Here is a 25,178-nt window from a genome sequence, read left to right on the forward strand (position 1 = left end):
AAATGAGGCCAGGCGCCAGCTCTTGGACACCTCCTCCCGCTCACCCATCGAGTTCCTTGTGCCGTCTATATTGTGTATAAGCTGTGAGAGGGGCCACAGCATATGTTCATCACACCTATAGAGCATTGCAGATATAGAATCATAGACATTTATAGCACAGAAGGAAGCCATTTGGCCCATCAATACCATGCTACAAGAAAGATATTGTTAAGCTGGAAAGAGTACAGGGAAGATTTACAAAGATGAACACAAAATGCAGGAGTAACTCAGTGGGACAGGCAGCATCTCCGGATGGAGGGAGAAACCCATTCCTTCTTTCCAGAGATACTGCCTGTCCCGGTGTGTTACTCCAGCACTTTGCGTCTATCTCTGGTGTAAACCAGCAACTGCGGTTCCTTCATATAGATTTACAATGATGTTGCCAGGACTTGGGGCAGCACAGTAGAGTTGCTGCCTTACGGCACCAAAGACCTGGGTTCGATCCTGACTACAGATGCTGTCTGTACGGAGTTTGTACATTTCCCCGTGGCCTGCGTGGGTTGTCTCTGGGTGCTTCAGTTTCCTCCCGCACTCCAAAGATGTACAGTTTTGTAAGTTAATTGGCTTTGGTAAAGATGGTAAAATTGTCCCTAGAGTGTAGGATAGTGTTAGTGTACATGGATCACTGGTCAGCGTGGGCTGGGCGGGCCTGTTTCTGCACTGTATCTCTAAACTATCCATGGATTCCCTCACTGAACAGAAGACTATCTCAACAGTCACCAGAGACTCAAGAAGGGTCCTAACCTGAAACGTTGCCTATCCATGTACTCCAGAGATGCTGCCTGACCCGTTGAGTTCCTCCAGCACGTTGTGTTCTATGCAAGATTCCAGCATCTGCAGTTCCTTCTATCTACAAGTTCAGTGGATTGAACTTTCTCTGAACCACACTCCAATTAATAATATTTTTCCTTATATAGGGCGTCTAAAACTCTTTGGTGTACTTTAGATATGTCCTCACTAGTATCTTGCATTTACCCCTAAATACAGTGTATGCCAGTATGGGATAGTTGGCAACTCTCTGTGTTTCATTTGGAATACTCCACAGCACATTGGAATTTAAAAGCAGTTGCAATAGTTTCATGCCAAATATTTTTGAAGAAGTCTCTTCCTTTTTTGGGGAAAAAAATCTTCATTTTCTATATGTAGGACAGTACTTCAAGTACTTCAATGGCTGTAAAACATTTGGGGAATTCTGTGCGAATGACTTTAAATAAATGAATTTATTTTATATTTTGGAACTACTTTCTCCTAGTAATGGAAACTATTCTATGTTTACTTCTGTTTATTTCAGTTTAGTTCAGTCCCCCTCCCATTCCACATCCGACCTCTCTGACCTGGGTCTCCTCCATGGCCAGAGCGAGCAACACCGGAAGTTGGAGAAACAGCACCTCATATTCCGCTTGGGGAGTCTGCATCCTGCGGGCATGAACAATGAATTCTCCCAATTTTGTTAACCCTTGCTGTCTCCTCCCCTTCCTCAGCCCTCGGGCTCCTCCATCCTCCTTTTTCCTTTCTTCTCCCCGCCCCCCCACCCCCCATCAGTCTGAAGAAGGGTTTCGGCCCGAAATGTTGCCTATTTCCTTCGCTCCATAGATTAGGTATGTTGCAAAGCCTACCTGAAGCGTCTTTGAAAATCTGCCCCAGCCCGTGTGCGCGATTTTGGCGCCGTTTAGAGGGGGCGGGTTTAAAACGCGATTTTCTCTAGGCTGTTCAAATCGAAGATGTTCAGCCTAGTTAATTATTAACGAAAAATCGCTGGAAGACCCCGTCGCAAAAGCTATTATTAGGTTTAAAGGCCTTGAATAATAGTTATAGTAGTTTAAAAATCAATCTCTAAACCCGCGACCGCCAGCAACCGCAGGGTCTCATAAAGCAGACAGCTGAAGGTAGGTTGTATATTTTTACATTAAAAAGGGCTTCTAAAGATCCCTTTATACAAAGTTTAATATTGCGAGTAGCTCATTTTGGCCCAATTATATCCAGCAGTATTTTTCTGGGCATTTGAGGCACAAATCTACCGCAATGTGAACGTTCTAAACCAGCGCGTTCCACAGGGACCCACTGGAAAGCTGATTTAAATGGGCATTTATTTACAGCAATTGAACACTGAATTCCTTCCATTTGGCCTATAAATTAATGTAAATGAGATTTAAAAATCATGTTTTATTGTGAATTATTTGTGAATATTATTTGGACATTTAGGCTATTTAAAAATGTTAATCATTTATTAAGAAATGGATAGATGTTTAGATCTAGTAATTGAAGTCTGAAATTAGCTACAATTAGGTAACTAACTAATTATATGCTTTAATTTCAGGTCATCCAAGTAAGATTATTTTATATTTGTTTCAGAATGCTTCAATCTATGATAACTGAAAATTTCATTCAGTTCCCTAAATTTTTAAGAAAGTTATGGGCTTTTGACTGTTCACGATCACAACTTTTTTGTTATGTCCATAGAAAATCAATAGGGAACAAGATGCTCATTTCCGAGTATGAAAATGGCCATAACTTTTTAAATACTTGAGATATGAAAGTGAATTAGGTGTCAAATTAAACTTATTTTTATGCTTTATCTGATGGGATAAATTACAGACTTGATTTTTAAAATCTCAAAATTTTGTAACATTGCTACATAGATGCTGCTGCACCTGCTGAGTTTCTCCAGCATTTTTGTGTACCTTCGATTTTCCAGCATCTGCAGTTCCTTCTTAAACAAAATAGTTCAGTCCAGTTTAGTTCAGGTTAGTTCAGTTTAGTTTAGTTTATTGTCACATGTACCAAACTAAGAGTGAAAAGCTTTTTATTGCGTGCTAACTAGTCAGCGGAAGACAATACATGATTACAATCGAGCCATCCACAGTGTACAGATACATGATAATGGGAATATCGTTTAGAGCAAGTTAAAGTCCTGTAAAGTCCGATTACAGATAGTCCGGGGGTCTCCAATGAGGTAGATGGCAGCTCAGGACTGCTCTCTATTTATTGGTATGATGGATCAGCTGCCTGATAACAGCCGGGAAGAAACTGTCTCTGAATCTGGAGGTGTATGTTTTATTATGAGACAATGTTGAAATTTCGCGCTATGGCTAATCTTGATGGCCTTAGCCCCTACCAGGTGAAAAACACAAACAACTGGAGGAACTTAGTGGGTCAGGTAGCAACTGTGTGAAAGCTCATCCAATAACAAGTTATTACTTATCTCTTGAGCGTCAGCTATTTTTTTCAATCTTGGCTTCTTTATGGCCTTGAAAAGAAGCACATGTTATTACGCAGGCTGCCATCTTAATGTCTTTATTGAAAAGACAACCTGTCCACCATATTGTGTTCCATATAAGTTACAAAGTCATTCAGACTTGGCAACGAGCCATTCTTTTGTTCTACTAGTCCAGGCTTTTGTAGAAGAACGACTCCATTTTAGATTTGACTATTAGATTTGACTATTAGCTCTTTCATTCCCTCCTTTTTATCAAACATGACAACATTCACAGTCCTCGGTCGGTACACACAATGGTCGCAAGTATTAATAATAATAATAATAATGGATGGGATTTATATAGCGCCTTTCTAATACTCAAGGCGCTTTACATCGCATTATTCATTCACTCCTCAGTCACACTCGGTGGTGGTAAGCTACTTCTGTAGCCACAGCTGCCCTGGGGCAGACTGACGGAAGCGTGGCTGCCAATCTGTGCCTACGGCCCCTCCGACCACCACCAATCACTCACACACATTCACACACATTCACACACAGGCAAAGGTGGGTGAAGTGTCTTGCCCAAGGACACAACGACAGTATGCACTCCAAGCGGGATTCGAACCGGCTACCTTCCGGTTGCCAGCCGAACACTTAGCCCATTGTGCCATCTGTCGTCCCGGTAAAGTATTAGAGTAATGATTAGCTGAATGATAGAGCCATAATGTATCACAGCACCCCAAAGTTCACCAAACCAAAGGTATGTCAACCAGTTCTCACTCTCTTCATTGACAACCATCCTGATGAAGCTTGTTTAGGGTCGATGGATCAGGTGCCACCTGTAGGCGGTGTAATCCTTTCAGCCGATATTGGGGTTGTGCCATAAAGTTTGCACCTGTTCGAGGGTGTTTCCAGTCTCTTCGTAGATCATTGCACAGGTGAGGAGCTCCCCCCCTCTCGTATGTGGTGGGGTTCATCACCTTGATCTAGACGCTAGCGTGTCCGTGGGTCTGGACAGCTTCTCCTCCCAGTAGGTTTGGGTGGCCTGCTTCCACATCACCACGTAGAAGCGGCTGTTGGACTGGAAGACAAAGACAAAGCCAGCGTAGATTGCAGTCTGTGTTGATGTAGAAGGTGCCACTGAAGTTGATGGCGTTGAACTTCTCAAATCTGACAGCAAGGCCAGGGTCAGAGTTGTCGGTCTGCAGTAACTCCCTGCCCTTGTTGCGCACTACCCAGTTAGGAATGATCTGCATCGTCCCCTTTGGAACTTCCTCAGGTCAGTCTCACTGATGGCGCTGTTCTCGGGGCACATGTCATAGATATCTGGGATGCTGTTGTCAAAGTCGTCCTTGCAGGTGTCACCTCTGCTGTCACCATCGGCATCGATCTGGTCAGGGTTGGGAACAAAACGGAATGTCCTTCTCATCAGAAACGCCATAATTGCCATCCTCATCAATGTCCTGATTGTCATCACACTGATTACCCACCAGGTCTGAGTCATTGGCTTCCTGGATAGGGTTAGGCATAATCTCTTTCAAGAGGCCCATCTGTATCAAACGTTCAGCTTCTCTCTTTCTAGACCCTTGGTCATACGATAGAGCTCAAAATGCTTCAAGATTGTAGATCAAATGTGGTTTGTCTTTCTGAAGCTTTGCACTTCCTCCTGATCTGTAAAGATGTTCTTTCTTCTGTATGGATCAGCTTTACATGGTAGCGATCAATCACAAACACCTTGTTACATCCTGGGTAGGAGCAAGCTCTTTCACACACCTCTTCATGCTGCTCTTTTATATGTTTCATAAGTCCATCAACTCCTCTATAAACAGCACAGCAACCCTTATACTGACATCGATACACAGTGGGGAAATCTTCCCTTTCCAAGTGACTTTGGTTTCCGACCAAGTTTTTTTCCAGATTTATTCTTCACATCCTTAATATTGCACTTCTTAACTGGTAACTTACTCTTCTTCCTCCTATATAGTTCAGACTCATCTGAAGAGCCATTCTTAACTTACTTCTCTGTCATCTTCACTTGATAAATTCAGAATGATCACTGGACTCCAATCCATCCACACCATCATTTCGTGTAGAACAAGATGCTTCATTGCAGTTAACTGGGTTTTTTTCACATTTAATGGTTGAGTTGCATCTTGTACCTGAATTTTTTCCCAAGAGCACTCTCTATATTCAGGATCTGAGCGCAAGAACATATCCTTCTTTAATGGGGATTCCCAGTTCTCCACATCCACCAACTTTACATTCCCCTCCCTTGTCTGACAAAAGCCGTTCTGTTTAAAATAATCTTTGTTTCTGTGGGGACCAATTTGCAGCATTAGCAAGCTAGGAAATTCTCCTGGCAGATTTTGTGAACTGGGACTGGAAAGGTTTGCAAAAGTCGTCTTCTGTTGGAGTGAGAATTAAAAATGAGCAAAGCGAGTAGTTCAATGTAATGGTGGGCGGGCTAATATTCAAAATAGGAGTGTTCTGAGCTGTGATTGGACAGTGATCCAGATTGTGATTGGCCACCTCCCCCTTCTTCTATGGACAGGGTCGCTATTGCCAGACATAGGGTCTCGAGAGGACCTTGAGAGGACTTACCGATACCGGGTTTGTTCTCCGAACTCTTATCAGCGCTTTCTTTCTCTGCCTTAGCCCTTATCTCCTATTCCTCTGCCCACTGGCATTCCATCTGAAGTACTTTCCATTCTTTTAATAGTTATGTCTTTATTCCACAATTCAATTCCTCTTTTACAGGTGTAATCCATCCATCTCCTATCTCGCGTCTCCACCCAGTTCTTTTCTGCCTCACTCTCTCTCTCTCTCTCTCTCTCTCCCTCGCTCCCTCTCTCTCTGCTTTCAATAGTCTCCACATTCCATATTCCTCCTACTGGTCAAGACACATTACTTAAACTCTCACCCTGGCCTTGCTGACGGATTTGAGGAGTTCTACGCCATTACCTTCAGTGGCACCTTCTACATCAACACAGACTGCAATCTATGCTGGCTTTGTCTTTGGCTTCCAGTCCAGCAGCCGCTTCTATGTGACGATGTGGAGGTAGGCCACCCAAACCTACTGTGAGGAGAAGCTGTCCAAACCAACGGATACGTTAGTGTCTAGATCAAGGTGATGAACCCCACCACAGGACGAGAGGGGGGGAGCTCCTCACCTGTGTAACAATCTACGATGAGAAGGCAACACCCTCGGACAGGTGCAAACTTTATGGCACAACCCCAATATCAGCTGAAGGGATTACACTGCCTACAGGTGACACCTGATCCATCGACCCTAAACAAGCTTCATCAGGATGGTTGTCAATGAATAGAGTGAGAACTGGTCGCCATACCTTTGGTTTGGTGGACTTTGGGGTACTGAGATACATTATGGCTATCATTCAGCTAATCATTGCTCTAATACTTGTGACCATTGTGTGTACCGACCGAGGACTGTGAATGTTATCATGATTGATAAAAAGGAGGGAATGAAAGAGCTAATAGTCAAATCTAATAATCAAATCTAAAATGGAGTCGTTCTTCTACAAAAGCATGATCTAGTAGATCAAAAGAATGGCTCGGTGCCAAGTCTGAATGACTTTCTAAATTATATGGATCACAATATAGAGGACAGGTTGTCTTTTCAATAAAGACATTAACATGGCAGCCTGCGTAATAACATGTGCTTCTTTTCAAGGTCATAAAGAAGCCAAGATTGAAAAAAATAGCTGACGCTCCAGAGATAAGTAATAACGTTATTGGATGAGCTTGATTTGGACCCAACTTTTCCTATATCCTGAAAGACTATAAAATCTTTCAGTCATGCCATATTCAGACTTGGTAAGAGTGTTTTACTGATAAGAAAAATGTATAATTGTGCTAACTTTCCTTTGTTTTGTGAGTGGAGCCCGAGAAGCACTGAGCAACGTTTGTGCTCATTGTAGATCTCGCCACTCCCGTCTGACGAATCAATTAAAGATTGCCATGGTTTACCTTTGTTGCTATCTGCTTTTTAAGAAACGAACTTTGACATTTGGAGGGAAGTAAACAGATGACAACTCAGTGGGATAAGCATCATTTAGAGATGCTGCTTGTCCCGCTGAGTTACTCCAGCATTTTGTGTCTACCTTCGATTTAAACCAGCATCCACAGTTCTTTCCTAGATAGACAGATGACAATTCAGGTCAAAGCAGAACAATGGAAAATCCAGAGGTCCTCTCCCTCCCTCTCCATCCCGCTCCTAGTGAAGGGTCAGGCTGGGATGGGATTAGGGTTGGAATGCCTCGTTCCTAGTTTAATTTAGCAGCAATGCATTCGGGGCCATGTTTTACTTTTACTCTTCACAAGGAAAAATAACAAAGTGCTTTAGATTTTACTTTAGAGATACAGTGTGGAAACAGGCCCAAGTGTGTGCCAACCAGCAATCACCCCCTACACGAACACTATCCTTCACACTCGGGACCGAGTGGGTTTTCTCCGGGTGCTCCTGTTTCCTCCCACACTCCAAAGACATACAGGTTTGTTGGTTAATTGGCTTCGGTGAAACAAAATTGTAAATTTTTACTAGTGTGCAGGGTATTGCTAGTGTACGGGTTGATCGCTGGTCGGCGTGGACTCGGTGGACCGAAGGGCTTGTTTCCATGCTGTATCTCAAAAGTAAAGTCTAAAATGCTGTTGTAACTCAACAGGTCAGACAGCATCTCTGAAACAGATGGAATAGGTGACATTTCGGGTCTGAAGAAGGGATCCAACCCTAAACGTCACCCATTCCTTTTGCCCAGAGATGCTGCCTGACCCCCTGAGTTACTCCAGCATTTAGTGTCTTATCAATCAATAGATGCACTGCCAGTACTGTGGTATTTCTAAGTGTTTACTGCTAGGTTGGGTCTTTATTGGACTAGAGACAAGGAGTTGACATTAATTTTTCTGCTCAGTTCAATCCCGTGCTTTATGAATCAGAAAAGTTCCCCCTCTCCGATCTGCAGTATCCCGGCCAGCTACATATTCAATCTGCATTTTTATTGACAACCTATTTGGCTTTACAGACAGCAGCTAAATATAAAGGCTGCAATAAATGCAGCACGCAGCAGTTTTAAATGAGAAGCTTGTGGTTTATGTGAGACTTGCCCTCAGTTTAGGGTGATTTATTCAAGTAATTTTACCTTGCGCTTTGTGATGCAGCCTTGAGCTGCAAGGAGGGTCAAGAAATAGATTGCTGGTGGGCGTCCATTGTTGGAACAGTCCCAGGCGTGTGGTGGAGGTCGAGGGGAGGAGTGATGCAAACAGCGCGTGCTCACGGTGGTATTAAAGGTCTCAATGGCTCCACTGCTAGAAGCGGCCTTGATTAGAACAATGGAAACACAAGAGACTGCAGATGCTGGAATCTTGAATGAAAATCAAAACTTCTGTAGAATCTTAACGGGTCAGGCAGGATCTGTGGAAGGAAATGGACCAATGGCATTCTGGGTCAGGAATCCTCTTTAGTCTTTTGACTTCAGAGATACAGCGCGGAGCCAGGCCATTCGGCCCATCGAGTCCTCGCCGATCAGCAATCACCATGTACTCTAGCACTATCCCACACACTAGGGACAATTTTACAACTTACTGAAGCCAATTAACCTACAAACCTGTACTTCTTTGGAGTGTAGGAGGAAACCGGAGCACCCAGAGAAAACCCACGTGGTCACAGGGAGAGCGTACAAATTCCATACAGCCAACACACGTATTCAGAATCGAACCTCTGGTGTTGTAAGGAAACTATAACTAATGAGTGGTATAGAAAAACAAGGAACTGCAGACGCTGGTTTACCAAAAAAAGACACAAAGTGGTGGAGTAACTCAGAGGGTCAGGCAGCATCTCTGGAGAACATGGATAGGTGACGTTTCAGGTCAGGACACTTCTTCGGACTGTAGTAGTTTGCAGATAGCTGGAAGTGTGAATGGCATACTGGAGACCAAATCTCGATCTTGTTTGGTGCCATCGTTTCGGTAAGTGCCAATTATGATGACATGAGTTAGAAATTGACAACCACATTTCACTATTCCAAACGTGGCCCACTCCTCAACTACAAAATACAGAGCCATAGACCTAAGGGGCTATTACTTCTGATGTAAAAGAGGAATACAGGAAATGTCCTGGCAGGAGGAGTAATGAAGCATTTTTCCTGCATCAAGATTGTATCTACAATTGTAAATCATTGAAGGTGAATTGATCTATGCTTGCGTATTATGCCAAGTCAGATAAGGTGTTTTGCGAAACCGCTTGCTCATATTTTCTTTTGCATTATTCTCAGGACTTTAGCCAACTATGTGGTGATACCTGCAAGTGTGGTGACACCTGCAAGCTGTCTGTGTGGAGTTTGCACGTTCTCCCTGTGACCGCATACGTTTCCTCCAGATTCTTCTTTTTCCTCGCACATCCCAAGACGTGTTGGTTTGTAGGTTCAAAGTTTCAAGGGTTCAAAGTCAGTTTATTGTCACATGTACCAGTTAAGGTACTGTGAAATTTGAGTTACCGTACAACCATATTAAGTGAAAAACAACAAGACACACAGCCACATAAAATAAAAGTTAACATCAACATCCATCACAGCGGCTCCCCACATTCCTCACTGTGATGGAAGGTTATAAAGTCCAATCTTCTCCCTCTTTATTCTCCCACGGTCGGGGCCATCGAACCATCTGCAATCGGGGCCATCAAAGCTCCCGTAACCGGCGATCCGAAGCCCTCGCGTCGGGGTGATCAAAACTTCCGCATCGGGACGGTTGAAACTTTCCGCGGCATGGCGCTCCCGAATCGGTCTCTAACCAGGGATCACGTGCTCCACGACGTTAAAGTCCACAGGCCCGCGGTTGGAGCTCTCCACAGTCGATCCCCGGCAAAGGGATTGCAAGCTCCACGATGGTAAGTTCCCACGCGGTCTCCGGGAAAGGCCGCGCCACTCCACGAGGTTAGACCGCAGTGGGGACGGAGATACGATACGGAAAAAAAATCGCATCTCCGTCGAGGTAAGAGATTGAAAAAAGTTTCCCCCAACTCTCCACATAAAACAAACCAAGGAACACTAAAACATACTCTCAGAGGGCGGTGGTGGCAGGTTCTCTGGATGCTTTAAAGAGAGAGCTAGATAGGGCTCTTAAAGATAGCTCAGTCAGGGGATATGGGGAGAAGGCAGGAATGGGGTACTGATTGGGGATGATCAGCCATGATCACAATGAATGGCGGTGCTGGCTCGCAGGGCCGAATGGCCTACTCTTCACCTATTGTCTATTGCCTATTAACACGTATTTAAAATAACAAAAACAGAAGAAAGGACAGACAGACTGTTGACGAGGCAGCCACTTGCTGGCGCCACCTGGTGGTGGTTTTGTTCCTCTGTAAAATTGCCCCTAGTGTGTATGGAGTGGAAGAGAAGGTGGGATGACATAGAACCAGTGTGAATAGGTGATCGATGGTCAGCGTGGACTCGATGAGCCGAAGGGCCTGTTTCCATGCTGTATCTCTAAAATGAAAACTAATTGAAGAAGGGTCTCGACCCGAAACGTCTCCTATTCCTTCTCTCCATAGATGCTGCCTCACCCGCTGAGTTTCTCCAGCATTTTTGGCCACCGTAAATTATGCCGTCAGTTAAGATGTTTTGCTAAACCGCTTGGTGATATTTCCTTTTGTATTATTCTCAGGACTTTACCCAATTGTTTTGTAACACTTGCAATTGTAATGGAAGCTGTCTGTGTGGAGTTTGCACGTTCTCCCTGTAACCCCGTGGCTTTCCTCCAGTTTCCTTCCACTTCCCAAAGAGGTGCGGGTTTGTAGGTTATTCGGCCATCTGGAAAGTTGTCCCTCGTGTGTAGGGAGTGGAAGAGAAAATGGGATGACACAGTACTAGTGTGAATGGGTGATCAATGGTTGATGGTTGACATGAGCTCAGTGGGCTGAAGGGCCTGTTTCCATGTTGTATCTCTAAACTATAAGTAAAATAAAGTAGTTGAGTTAAGAATATATTTAAAATTGGAGCAGGAATAGGCTAGATGGCAATGGCTAGTCTGATTTTGGCTTCAGCCTCACTTTACTGCCCAATTATCATGCTTTTGTTACCCCATTCCCCAAAATCCATCTTTCACTGCCTTGAATATACTGTATTCAATGATTCAACCCTGCACGACTCTCTGAGTGGGAGAAATCCAAAGATCTTTCACCCTCTGCAAAAATAAATTCTGCCTCATCTCTGCCTTACCTTTTAGCAACTGTTGACAGTTCCAGATATTTCAGATCAGTCATCAGGATTGAGTGTCACCACGAATCTAAGCCTGGAAGAAGGATCACGATCTGAAACTCTGCCTGTCCATTCACTCTCGCTGTTGCGACCTGACCCGCGGAGTTTAATAATAATAATAATAATAATAAATTTTATTTAATGGGCGCCTTTCAGACATCTCAAGGACACCTTACATAGTAATCGGAATAAAAACATATAATCGGAATAGAACAGGTAAAAAAGACATCACAGAGACACAAATTAAAAACAGAATTCAATCCAAAAACAGAAAATCAAAAACACAGTGTGAAGATGGATCAATGGCTCTTTATTGTCACGTATGCACAGCACAGAGAAATTCTCTTGCACATCCCACAAATGCACAGCCTATAACCCAACGGTATGAATATTGATTTCTCTAACTTCAAGTAACCCTCGCATTCCCTCCCTCTCCGTCTCTCCCCCACCCTAGTTCTCCGACTAGTTGCACTGTCCTCCTGATTAATTTTACCATTAGTATGCCTCGTTGTCAGCTTCCCCTCAGCAAAAACAATGAACCATTCTACACTATATTTTATCAGCATTGGCTTTGATCTGTCATTTTCACACCTTGCCCTTCCATATCTCTAGTTTTCCTCTCCCCTGACTCAGTCTGAAGAAGGGTCTCGACCAGAAACGTCACCCATTCCTTCTCTTCAGAGATGTTGCCTGTTCGTGGATGTCTCGTAGCGGCTCGTAATGCTAACGGTAGGTACTCGGGAAATCCGGTAAACTCGTGACGTTTTTTCAACACTGTGAAAAATGTCCACGAGTAGAAAAACACTCATGCTGAAATAAATTGTTACTTTTTACTCGTACGAGCTGCTACGAGACATCCACGAACTCCTACGGATCCGCTACGGACATTCTCCGAGTTCGAATCAGGGGAACACTCGGGAGAACTCGTGAATTACCTCGTACGGTGGGACATGCCCTTTACTCCAGCATTTTGTGTTTATCTTCAATGCACAATTGTCATATTTTGGTGTTTATTACAAAGAAAAAGAAAGACACCAAAGTCCGAGTTTTGATCCAGTACATGCTTTGATACAAAGTGTTTGGCTACATGCTCCTCCAGCCTTTAGTGTTTTGACTCAATCATCAGTCATAGTAGAGTCATAGTCATAGAGTGATAAATAGAGTGATCTTCTTCTTCTTTCGTGTGGCATGCACAGCTTAAAGTTGTAGGACAACTTGTTCTATTTGATCTTCTGTTTGTGCACGTCTAGTTGATTGCATTAGTCGAAACAGGGCGGACCACGTGAAGGTTGCAATCTTCCACCCCAATAGAGTGATACAGCATAGAGATAGGCCCTTCGGCCCAACTTGCCCACACCTGCCAACATGTCCCAACTACATTTGTCCCACACCAACATCTTATACAACTGCAATGTGTTGAGTAGATCCAATGAGCATTGATCCAATTATTCCTCTGTCAGCTCAGGAAATAACCTCAAGAACTTTCTCTGAACCGTTTCCAATGTGCGTGCATCCTTCCTTCAATAAGATAAGCAAAAATGCATGTCAGCACCCTTCTCAATCGCAGTAAAGGGCAGCACAGTTGTGCAGCAGCAGAGCTGCAGCCTTACAGTGCCAGAGACCCAGATTTGATCCTGACTACTGGTGCTGTCTGTACAGAGTCACCTAACATGTTCTCCAGAGATGCTGCCTGACCCATTGAGTTACTCCAGCACCAGTATCTTTCCTTGGTAAGTCCAGCATCTGCAGTTCCTTGTTTCTACCCTTTGACCCAACTTGCCCATGTCGATCATGATGCCCCATCTACAATTGTCCCACCTGCCTGCATTTGGCCCATAAACTTCTAAAACATTCCTATCGATGTACCTGTCCAAATGTCTAAATGTCATGTAGTCACTGTATAAACCAAGCTGCTAATGACTCCCACCAGTGGTGGGTGGTGGGCCTATGGAACGAGCTGCCAGAGGTGGTAGTTGGTACTAGAGGCAGGTACAATAACAACATTTAAAAGACACTTGGACAGGTAGATAGTGAGGAAAGGTTTAGAGGGATATGGACTAAATGCAGGCAAGTGGGATTAGCTTAGATGAGGCATCTTGGTCGGCATGGACGAGTTAGGCCAAAGGATCTGTTTCTGTGCTCTATGACTCCATGACTCTAAATCACAAAACTATCCCAATTCCTGAATGTGGAAGTGGTTTTATGATTAAAAGCAGACCAGTATGATAATTGGGACAGTGGAGACGTGGAAATGCAGATGCAGGTTTACAAAGAAAAGACTCAAAGTGGTGGAGTAACTCAGCGTATCAAGCAGCATCTCTGTAGAACTTGGATAGGTGACATTTTACTCCTTAAAAGGACCAGCGTAAAGTAGGGTACTATCGTCATGTTGTCTAGCCATTGTTCTCCAGAGATGGATAGGGGTTGGGACCCTTCTTGGGTTGTGTTGCCTATCCATAGTCACCAGAGATGCATTGGGGTTGGGACCCTTCTACAGACTGGACCCCTTCAATCTGAAGAAGGGTCCCCACCCGAAACATCGCCCATCAGTGTTCTCCAGAGATGCTGCCTGACCGGCAGAGTAAAATAATAAGTATTTTCTCTGTCAGACGGCTCAATATCTGATGTGCGAACAATGATTCTTCGCATCATTCATCAACCTGGGACAGCTATACTATTACTGTAGTTTGGTTTTGTTCTAAGATCGGCAAAGCAGCGATATGAATCATTGTAGGATGTTAAATGTTCAGTAGATTGGCAGCAGAACAAGGGAGTGATATTCACAGCATGGTTAAAGATTTATTTCCTGGCATCTGTTGGGGCAGGGCACTCAGCAGGGCAGAGCCTTAAAAGAAAAGCAACTCATGAATATTTTAAGCATCATTGGAACAAAGCAAGTTCAATGTAAATGCTGATACTGAGGGTGGATTGGTCCTCTTGGTAGTTAGTTGAAACCCGCAGGAGTCTCTCTTGCATCTGAGTTAAAAGGGGCCCGACCCAAAACGTCGCCCATTCCTTCTCTCCAGAGATGCTGCCTGTCCCACTGAGTTACTCCAGCATTTTGTGTCTGTCGTCGGTGTAAACTAGCATCTGCAGTTCCTTCCTTCATATTTGGAAAATCGTGTGTTCAGTTCCCACGATGTGGCCAGAAACATGGACTACCGTTCTAAGATGGCGCCCATCGCAGGCGACTATTTGCGTGCCAGCCACAAAAGCAGATCAACGGGCCGAGATGGCCTGTTTCCGTGCTGTAATTGTTATATGGTTGTATGGTTAACAACCTCATATTACAATCGCTCCACACTCTTAAATCTCTATTCCCGCAGCATCATGTAACCATACGCTGTAAGCGGCTCGATTGTAATCATGTGTTGTCTTTCTGCTGACTGGATAGCACACAACAAAAGCTTCCCACTGTACCTCGGTTCACGTGACAATAAACTAAACTGTAAACTGTAAGCAATACTGAGGGAGTGCTGCACTGCCGCTTAGATGGGGCATTAAAGCAAACCCCTGATCTGTCCTTCCAGGAGGATTCAAGCAGATTTGACAGTGCTATCTTGAAGCAAATCATGGAAATCCTTCCCTAAGAGATGGCCAATATCTATCCCTTAATTAATGGTCCTAAAACAAATATATCATACCATTAGCAAACCACAAAGCCGTAAATGCCCCAGTCGAACAGCCTTCCATGTTTCCTCCTCTAACTCTATCATAACTTTCCTCCATAGTCTTGTCCGTTGTCTCCTTGCTATCTCCATATTATTTGTTACAATCACTTCCAATGACCATTAATTCCATATTCCAAAACATTTTTTCGACGTAAACGTTTCATCTGATTTTCTGTTGGATGGTGCAGCAGTTTTGAATGGCCAAATTGCCTTGTTCTGCTGTGTCATGTTATCCATGCAGCGCCTTTTTTCTTCATCCACCTGTTCAATCAATTGATTAATTGAATTAATTGAAAAAGACGGCATGTAAACTGGCCCATCAGCCCACCAAGTCCACGGTGACCATCGATCACCGGTTCACACCAGTCCTATATCATCAAACTTTCGTATCCGCTCCCTGTACGGTCGGGACAATTTTACAGAAGCCAATTAACCAACAAACCCGCACGTCTTTGGGATGCGGGAGGAAGCTGGAGCGCTCCGAGGGAACCCTCGCGGTCACACAGGGAGAACGTGCAAACTCCCCACAGACAACACCCAATGTCAGGATTGTACCTGGGTCTCTAGCGCTGTGAGGCAGCAGCTTAGTGTAGTTTAGAGATACAGCGCAGAAACAGGCCCTTAGGCCTACCGAGTCCACGCCGGCCAGCGATCCCCGCACACCAGCACTATCTCAGGACAGCTTATTCACTTTGCTGGTGGAGGTTGACTGGGGGAAATGCTGATGTTCTTCAGATTACAGCTCCAATGTCATCCATCCTGTCCCTTTGTGTTACATTCAATAAAGACCAGGGAGCCTGCACATGTGACCAGAAATGCGAAATAGCTAAAATAATCAGCTATGTTCGCAACAAACGCTCGCTCAGCAAGCCTTTTTTATCCGATCATTGTGGGGGAGTGGCGAAGGGAAAGTAACCCTTCACAACCCAAATAAAAACAAATTGCTGGAAGCACTGCGCATGTCTTACAGTTTCCACTGAGGGCAAAGAAGTATTTATAAGGCGGAGATTGACGGATTCTTGATTAGTACGGGTGTCAGGGGTTATGGGGAGAAGGCAGGAGAATGGGGTTGAGAGGGAAAAATAGATCATCCGTGATTGAAGGGCGGTGTAGACTTGATGGAACAAATGGCCTAATTGTGCTCCGAGAACTAAAGAACATGAATTTATGAGAAGGACTTTTATACTTAGCAGTAAGGTACATAATCAAGTGTCATGGTTTAGTGTAGTTTAGTTTATTGTCACATGTACCGAGGTACAGTGAAAAGATTTTGTTACGTGCTAACCAATCAGTGGAAAGGGAATACATGATTACAATTGAGCCGTCAGTTACTCCAGCACTTTGGATTTTATTCCAGATTGCGGCACCTGAGTTCTTTGAGTTTCCTGGGCTCGTAAGTAGCAGGTAACATTGTTGAGTTTAGTTTAATTTGGTTTAGTTTAGATTAGTTTAGTTCAGTTCAGTTTTGTTTATTGTCACGTGTACCAAGAAACAGTGAAAAGCTTTTCATTGCGTGCTATCCAGGCAGTGGAAAGACTACACATAGACAATAGACAATAGGTGCAGGAGGAGGCCATTTGGCCCTTCGAGCCAGCACCGCCATTCAATGTGATCATGGCTGATCATCCCCAATCAGTACCCCGTTCCTGCCTTCTCCTCATATCCCCTGACTCCGCTATCTTTAAGAGCCCTATCTAGCTCTCTCCTGAAAGCATCCAGAGAACCTGCCTCCACCGCATTCTGAGGCAGAGAACCACTCTCTGTGAGAAAAAGTGTTTCCTTGTCTCCATTCTAAATGGCTTACTCCTTATTCTTAAATGATTAGAATCGAGCCATCTACAGTGTACAGATACAGGATAAAGGGAATAACGTTTAGTGCAAGATGAAGTACAGTAAAGTCGGATTAAAGCAAGTCCCAGGGTTGCCCAAACCTTCACCTCAACCACCAAGGGCAGCAGGCACCCTCCAAGTCCTGCTGTCTTGGGAATATATCATAGTTTCTGCTCAAAATCATGGAACTCCCTCCCATCAACTTTGAGTCGAGAGTGTTTTATTGTGATATGAAGAAATTCTTACTTGCAGCAGCACAGCAGATATGTAAACATAGAGTGGAAACAAAGAAATGCAGATGCTGGTTTATACCAAAGATAGGCACAGAGTGCTGGAGTAACTCAGCGGGTCTGACAGCATCTCTGGAGAAACAGGTCACGTGACATTTCGGGTCGGGACCTTTCTTCAGACAACTATGTAAATACTGTATGGTACTCCCTAAACACCGTAATCAATAACAAGAAAGAATACATATATATTACAAACAAACTATAATAGTGCAAAGACAAAATCAATGTCCCCAAGTCTACGGAGTTTGGAGCTTATTTGGAGGTGGTTGTTGTTGATACCTCATAGTTGTAGGTAAGAGGCTGCTCCTGAACCTGGGCGTTACTGTTTTCAGGCTCCTGCACCATCTTCGCGGTGGCAGGAGTGAAGTGAGAGTGTGGCCAGGGTGGTGTGGGTCTTTGATGATGCTTGCTGCCTTCTTGAGGCAGCGACTCCCAGAGATCTCCTCGATGGTGGGGGAGGTCAGTAGCCGTGATGGACTGGGCAGTGTCCACCACTTTCTTGCAATCTTCTTTGGTCCTGGGCGTGAATACCTTCACCTGAAGGACTGCAGTGGTTCAAGAGGGTGACTCACCACCACCTCGTCAGGGGCAGTTAGCAATGAGCAATACATTGTCCAGGGCCTCCTCCACTGTCAGAGTGAGGCCACAGGCAAATTGGAAGAACAGCACCTCATATTTCGCTTGGGCAGCTTACAACCCTGTGCTGTACTGTTCTATGTTCCATGTAGACCTTTACTCTTGGACCTGAGTTGAACTGAATGGTAATGAAGTCAGTGTGATTGAAGACCCAAGGTTTATATTGCACACTTGAGATTGTCGCTGCAGCTCTATGGTAAATATTTAACAATATTGCAGAAAATTAAAGTCAGAATATTTTGTGCCTTTCTTCACCTCTGTTAACATGAACAGCTACACACTGATCTTGCCAAATCTCCTGGGGGGGGGATGTACCTTATGGCAGAGTTTTATATTATCTAATGCTGCTCTTCCACAGTGAGTTAGCAACCGACTTTTCTGAAAGTAGAATAATGATTGGAGCAATAATGGCAATATAAAAAGACACTGAATTCACTGTGTCTCTGAGTTCACGGTGGCACAGTGGTAGAGTTGCTGCCTTACAGCGCCAGATTCCCGGGTTCAATCCTGACTACAGGTGCCGTCTGTACAGAGTTTGTATGTTCACTGGTGCTCCGGTTTCCTCCCACATCCCAAAGGCGTGCAAGTTTGTAGGTTATTTAACCTCTGTAAATTGTCCCTAGTGTGCAGGATAGTGCTAGTATACAGGTGATCTCTGGTTGGTGTGGCCTCAGTGGGCCGAAGGGCCTGTTTCCATGCTGTTTCTCCAAAACGAAAACAATGATTTATTTCTTTCTTCTCCCCTTATCTCCATTCCTTGCTGTCACCCGTAATTCCCCACCTCATTTTCTTAAAGATGGGAGGAGCAATTGATAAGATGGCGGAAAAAAGGAACTGCAGAGGCTGGTTCACAAAAAAAAACACAAAGTGCTAGAGTAACAGCAGGTCAGGCAGCATCTCTGGAGAGCTTGGATACATAATGTTTCCTCAGAGTGAATCTGGCAAGAGAGAGAAATGACTTTTGCTTGATTTGGACCACAGGGATGATATAAAAGTTAGAGCCAAGCACGAAGTGAATGAAATTAGGAAATGCTTCTGCACATAAAAGGAGGGGCACGGTGGTGCAGTGGTAGAGTTGCTGCCTTAAGGGCCTGTCCCACTGTACGAGGTAATTCAAGAGCTCTCCTCAGTTTAAAAAAAAAAAATCGAACTTGTGATAAGCAAGTAGAATGTACGTAGCGGGTACGTCAGAGCTCGGGGCATCTCTTAGCGGCTCGTAACGCTAACGGCAGGTACTCAGGAAACGCGGTAAGCTCGTGAAGACGCGTAAAGATTTTTCAACATGTTGAAAAATGTCCACGAGAGCCCCGAGTACCTACGAGCGGCTATTACCGTAATTCTCCGAGTTCGAATCAGGGAAAACACGAGAGAACTCTTGAATTAGCTCGTAGAGTGGGACAGGCCCTGTACAGTGTCAGTGACATGGGTTCGATTCTGACTACGGGTCCTGGCTGAGTGCAGTTTGTTCGTTCTCCCTGGGACCGCGTTTGTCCCCTAGGTTTCCTCCCACACTCCAAAAACGCACAGGTTTGTAGGTTAATTGGTTTTGGTAAAAATTGTCCCTCGTGTGTTGGATAGTGTCAATGTATGGGGATTGTTGGTCGGCACGGACTAGTTGGGCTGAAGGGCTTGTTTACACACTGTATCTCTAAAGTCTAAAGAGGTGAACATTTGGAACCCTACTCAAAACCTATTGTTTCTATGCAGTAACACTGTATATGTTGTCGGCTTAAGTTGCTTTGGAGTCTGCAGCGATTTTTCATCTCTACACTAACTCCTCTCTTGAACCAGCAGTAGATGGAATCATTATTATGGAATAGAACGTGATGCGTATAATAGTTGCATTTTTAAAAGGCCCAGGTGTTCTTTCGTTGGCAAGTGATCATCTCGAGTAAGATTCAATAATAGCTTTCTAACACAAGGTATTTCGTTACTGACTAGGAAAGAGATTCCTTTCCATAGAGTCGGCTATTTGGCCTGGAGATCCAACCGTTCTGAACCTTGCAATTCTGTTGGAGTTGTGTTGGGCTTGAGCCAAAGGTATAAACCAGCATTGACATAGAACAGTATAGCACAGGGCCAGGCCCTTTGGCCCACAATGTCCATGCCCAACATGATGCCAAGTTAAACACTTATCTTCTCTGCCTGCATGTTCATTCATGACATTCATGAATCAGATAGAATTTCCAATGTGGAAGATGCCAATATAAACCAATCTACCTGCACATGATCCATATCCGTCCATTCATTGTATATCCATGTGCCTATCTAAAAGCCTCTTAAACGCCACTAGTGTATCTGCCTCCACCACCACGTCTGCCAGCGTGTCCCAGGCACTCACCACTCTCTGTGTAAATAACTTGCCCTGCACATCTCCTTAAAACTTTACCCTCTTACCTTAAGGGTATGGTCTCTAATCTTTGCCATTTCCACCCCTGAAAGAAAATGTCCTGACTGTCTACCCTATCTATGCCTCTCATAATGTTATATACTTCTATCAAGTTTAGTTTAGTTTTGTGATACAGCATGGTAATGGGCCCAATCAGTGATGTGCCAACCAACAATCACCTGTACACTAGTTCTATCCCAAAGATCCTATAGCGCAGCAAGATAGACCACCCCTGCTAAATGCAATGGGCTGACGTGTAGTACGCAACGGAACGGAACGGAACGTGGGCCTTTTTTTCATCCATTTCAGTGACCCGACCAGACCCGACCCGACCCGACCCGATTCGCAGTGTAATCAATGTTACGGGGGAACAGTTTGTGTCAATAAATTTAAATTCTGAAAATGAGGAGAAGATTTTTACCAAATAACTTTTAATTTTACAAGGATGTTTCCGTAACCGGCTTCCGTCTCCGCACTATTATCCTATGGGATCTTTAGTGCGGAGACGGAAGCCGGTTACGGAAATGGGGCCTTAATTTACCCATGAATCTGCCCATGACCATACTACGTCTTTTTCGTCGAGTGATCTATCTTGCTCGCTATAGGATCTTTGTTCTATCCTACACACTGGGGACAATTTACAGAAACCAATTATCCCACAAACCTGCACGCCATTGGAATGTGGGAGGAAACTGGAACACCCGGAGAAAACCCAGGTGGTCACAGGGAGAATGTACAAACTCTGTACAGGCAGCACCCGTAGTCAGGGTCGAACCCGGGTCTCTGGCTCTGTGTAGTGGGATGTGAAAGTGGGATAACATAGAACTAGTGTGAACGGGTGATTAATGGTTGGCGCGAACTCGGTGGGCTAAAGGGCCTGTTTCCGCGATGTATCTCTGAACGGAACTAAACTAAACCGTGACAAAGCGAGAGGCAAATTTCAGCCGTGCCACTGGGGGGAAGCACTGAGCCTGATCCATGGACATGGGCTATTCGATGGCACTCCCAAGCCTGATTAAGCAACTTGTTATCAGAACAGTGTGGTTAAGGCAACTAGACTTTCCAATAATCATTTATCCCAGGTTTTCACCACAGTATCCATTCACTTACTAGAGTGAAATATATGTGTGTTTGCAGGATAATAGTACATTAAGGAGTGTGCATATGATATACTCTCTCAACTCCAAGCAGGGACCACAACAGTCAGGTGAGGCAGAGGTTCACTTGCACCTCCCCAATCTCATCTACTGTATCCATTGTTCTTGGGCGAGACCAAGCACAGACTAGGCGATCGTTCTGTTGAACATCTGCACTCAGTCCGCCTTGGCCTACACGATCTCCCGGTTGCCAAATATTTTAACACCCCCTCCCATTTCTCTCCTGACCTCTCTGTCCTAGGCCTCCTCCACTGTCAGAGTGAGGCCACATGCTAATTGGAGAAACAGCACCTCCAATTTTGCTTGGGAAGCTCACGGTATGAATATTAATTTGTCTAATTTCAAGTAACCCTTGCAATCCCTCTCTGCCCCTCCCCCACCCTAGTCGTCCTGCCAGTTCCACTGTTCGCATCCATCTATACCTTTGTTATCACCTCTTCCACAGCCAACAATGGACCATTGTGGGCTCCACCTTTCCTTGGCCATCGGTACTGGCTCTGATTTGTTCGGAACCGTTTCACACCTCTGGTTTCCCTCCCTCCTGACTCAGTCCAAAGAATGGTTTCGACCAGAAACGGCGCTTAAGGGTCTGTCCCACTTGGGCGTCATTTGCGCCTGATTTACGTGACATCATTTTCGCGTCATGACGCACGGCGTGCATTACGCGCGCATGGTGCCTGGTGACGTGGGCAGTGACGCTCAGTCCCGCGCGGCGCCCCAGGAGTTTGGGATGTACAAAATCTTCGCGCGCCATCTGCGTAACGCGCAAATGACGCACAAGTGGGACAGGCCGTTTATTCCTTTTCTCAGAGATGCTACCTGACCCGTTGAGTTACTGCAGCATTTTGTGTCTATCTTCTGCAAGATCGAAGTCTGCTGATGTTTGTGAGAGCAGATAGGTACAACTCTTGCCTGGGAGTGTGGAGCGTTGGGCCCCTTTAAATACAGTGAGCGCACTCGGACCTCAGCCTGAATTACAACAGAAGCCAGAGAATCAGAGTCTGGAACGTGTGTATCCGGCTTTTCCAGACCGATGACAGAAGGCATTAGCGATGGATTTGGATCCTGGTTCAACAGGGATTTATCCAAACCAGTGCCAGCAGTCAAATGAGCAGAGCCGAAAATATTACCTTGTGCCAAATGCTGAATGAACGCTTGGAATTAAATAATTCGTTTGCGAATGTGAGCGTCAGCGGAAGGCTGGCATTTATTTACCCATTCCTTGTGCCCTCTAAAGTCATTTACATCGCGGCCTGCTGCGTATGTGTGGCGTTGAGCCTTCTTACTGAACTGCTGATAGCAATTTTGATACATATATATCTGTATAGTTACTATAGCACATTGCTAAAGGAAGCAAACTATCATCTGGAGATACAATTCGCCCACCCAGAAAGGCCAAAAATATTTTATTCCTGACAGAACATGAATACATCTATCGGACTTTCTGGCAATCAGACGCCTTCATCCTGACCGAAGATTATTATTTCAGATCTCTTTTAATAAATCTAAATTCGTTTTCACAAGCTGCTGCTGGTTCAGTTTAGTTTGGTTTATTATTATCACATGTACCCAGGTACAGTGAAAAGCTTTTTATTGTGTTATCGAAAAGACTATGCTTGATTACAATCAAACCGTTAGCAGGGTAGAGATTTTATTTTGACCGCCACAGGAATGCAAGTGCCTGTAGTTTATATTGATGAGAACATGGGACAGAATAAGTACAGGCCCTTCGACCCGCAATGTCTGTGCTGAACATGGTGCCGAGACCAACTGTTATCTGCCAGAACATGATCCATAAACGCGGTGACTCCCGTGTACTGCCCCAGTATAATTGACTATTCTTACACTCTGGTACTTGGCTATGATTGTGCTCATGAATGGGAAGATTTTAATAATTGTTTTCAAAAAATAAATTTAACTATACCTAGGTACATGTAACAATAAACTCCAATTGAACCAATGAACCAGAGATTCCTCCATTCCCTTGTGGATGCCCATCCACAAAATGTCTTAAATACCACCATCATATCTGCCTCCACCACCAGCCCTGGCAGCATGTTCCTGGCACCCACCACCCTCTGTTTAAAAGTCTTGCCTCACACATCTCACCTTAAAACTATACCCTCCAGTATTTGATATTTGATATTTCCATCCGGGGAAAAAGCTGCACTCTATCCGTGTCTCTCGTCATTCTTTCTATTTCTATCAGTCAGGGGCGGAAAACCCGGGGGGGGCCAGAGGGGACACGTCCCTCCATGTGTTGAGAGGTGGGGGACATCCCCCCCAAGTTTTTGTAATCCGGATTTTAAAATCCGGTGATCGAGGGCGCCGATTGGACGAGAGAGACGTCGGTCAGCAGGCAATGGGAGCGGGACGTGATTCAGTGCGATGATTGGAGGAGGGAGTGGGGTGGGGGAGGTGGGACTGAGGATAGAGTGCGGTGATTGGAGGAGGGAGACATGGTACAGACCTGCACTTCATCCGCAGCCAGGACGATCCCGGTCGTCTCTCCGGCGCTGTCCTGTCCCCACCCGAGTATCCCCCCCCCCCCCCCCCCCCCTCCCCACAGGTCGGCAGCAAAGATCCTCCGCTATAGGATCTTTGGTCGGCAGTCAGACGGGCCAGTGCAGAGAAACAGCGCTAAACACAGCTAACTCTGCCTGTCCCGCCAGGTGAGCTTACAACCCTTCCTGGACTTGCGGGAAATATGGCCAGCGCGGAGAAGCAGCGCTGGTGTCCCGTCAGACCAGACAGGGCTGTAGTTAACCCGGTGAGCCAGGCAGAGTTGAGCTGCATTTAGCGCTGGATTGAGCCTCCGAAGCCTCTCGCGCGTGTGTGAGTGTGCGCATGCGCGCGTGGCCGCCAAAAAATGGTGTTCCCGTCCCCTCCATGTTATGATAGCGAGTTCCGCTCTTGCTATCAGGTCTCTCCTCAACCTCCACCGTTTTAGATTAAAACAATCCAAGTCTAAACTTTGGCCCGCTCACATTAAAGCTATGCCATCTGGTTATTAATTTCTTTTTTATCCTTGGAAATATGTTCTGAGGAATATACTTGTGAAAAAAAGTTGACAAGAGTCTGGAGTAAATGCAGAGATTGGGACAAATTAATTAATCTTTCAAAAGGAGATGAGGAGGAATTTCTTTACTCAGAGGGTGGTGAATCTGTGGAACTCATTGCCACAGACGGCTGTGGAGACCAAGTCTTTGGGTACGTTTAAAGCGCAGATCGACAGATTCTATATTAGTACGGGGTTTTGGGGTGAAGGCAGGAGAATGGGGTTGAGAGGGAAAGATAGTTCAGCCATCATTGAATGTAGTGGTAGACGTGATGGGCTGAATGGCCTAATTCTGCTCTTATGATTTATGAACATGAAATGATTGATGCTACAGATCTAATGGCCTGTAATTTTTAATGTGAAATTTTCTAAATTTACACAGACATATTTTTCATTGTTTGTTTTTCAGAGCTTCTAGGATCTGCAAAGAGAGTCAACGTGAACTTTCAAGACCTAGATGGGTAAGTGTATCCATCAGTAAACTCTCTGAGCAATTCAGACTCAGGGAACTGCATGAACAAAATCTAAAACTGTCGCTTGAGCCAGAACTAATCAGAGAACAACTTGGGAATTAGATTTACTGGAACGTTTTAAGTGTGACTGTCATACTTAATCTGACATTCCGCATTTTCAACACTTCACTGC

The 25,178-nt window shown here is 44.8% G+C and overlaps 1 protein-coding gene across 9 annotated transcripts in view; it reads left to right on the forward strand.

The window, feature by feature from the left end:
* caskin1 (CASK interacting protein 1) overlaps positions 1-25,178 on the forward strand; it is a 398,894-nt gene that overhangs the window by 212,136 nt on the left and 161,580 nt on the right. For all 9 annotated transcript variants that reach the window (XM_033040506.1, XM_033040507.1, XM_033040509.1 and 6 more), the window contains exon 2: positions 24,943-24,994. In XM_033040506.1, coding sequence (XP_032896397.1) covers positions 24,943-24,994 — 52 coding nt within the window. The remainder of the gene's footprint in view (positions 1-24,942; positions 24,995-25,178) is intronic.

This window comes from Amblyraja radiata, chromosome 22 (genome assembly GCF_010909765.2).
Source record: "Amblyraja radiata isolate CabotCenter1 chromosome 22, sAmbRad1.1.pri, whole genome shotgun sequence".
Classification (NCBI taxonomy): Eukaryota; Metazoa; Chordata; class Chondrichthyes; order Rajiformes; family Rajidae; genus Amblyraja; species Amblyraja radiata.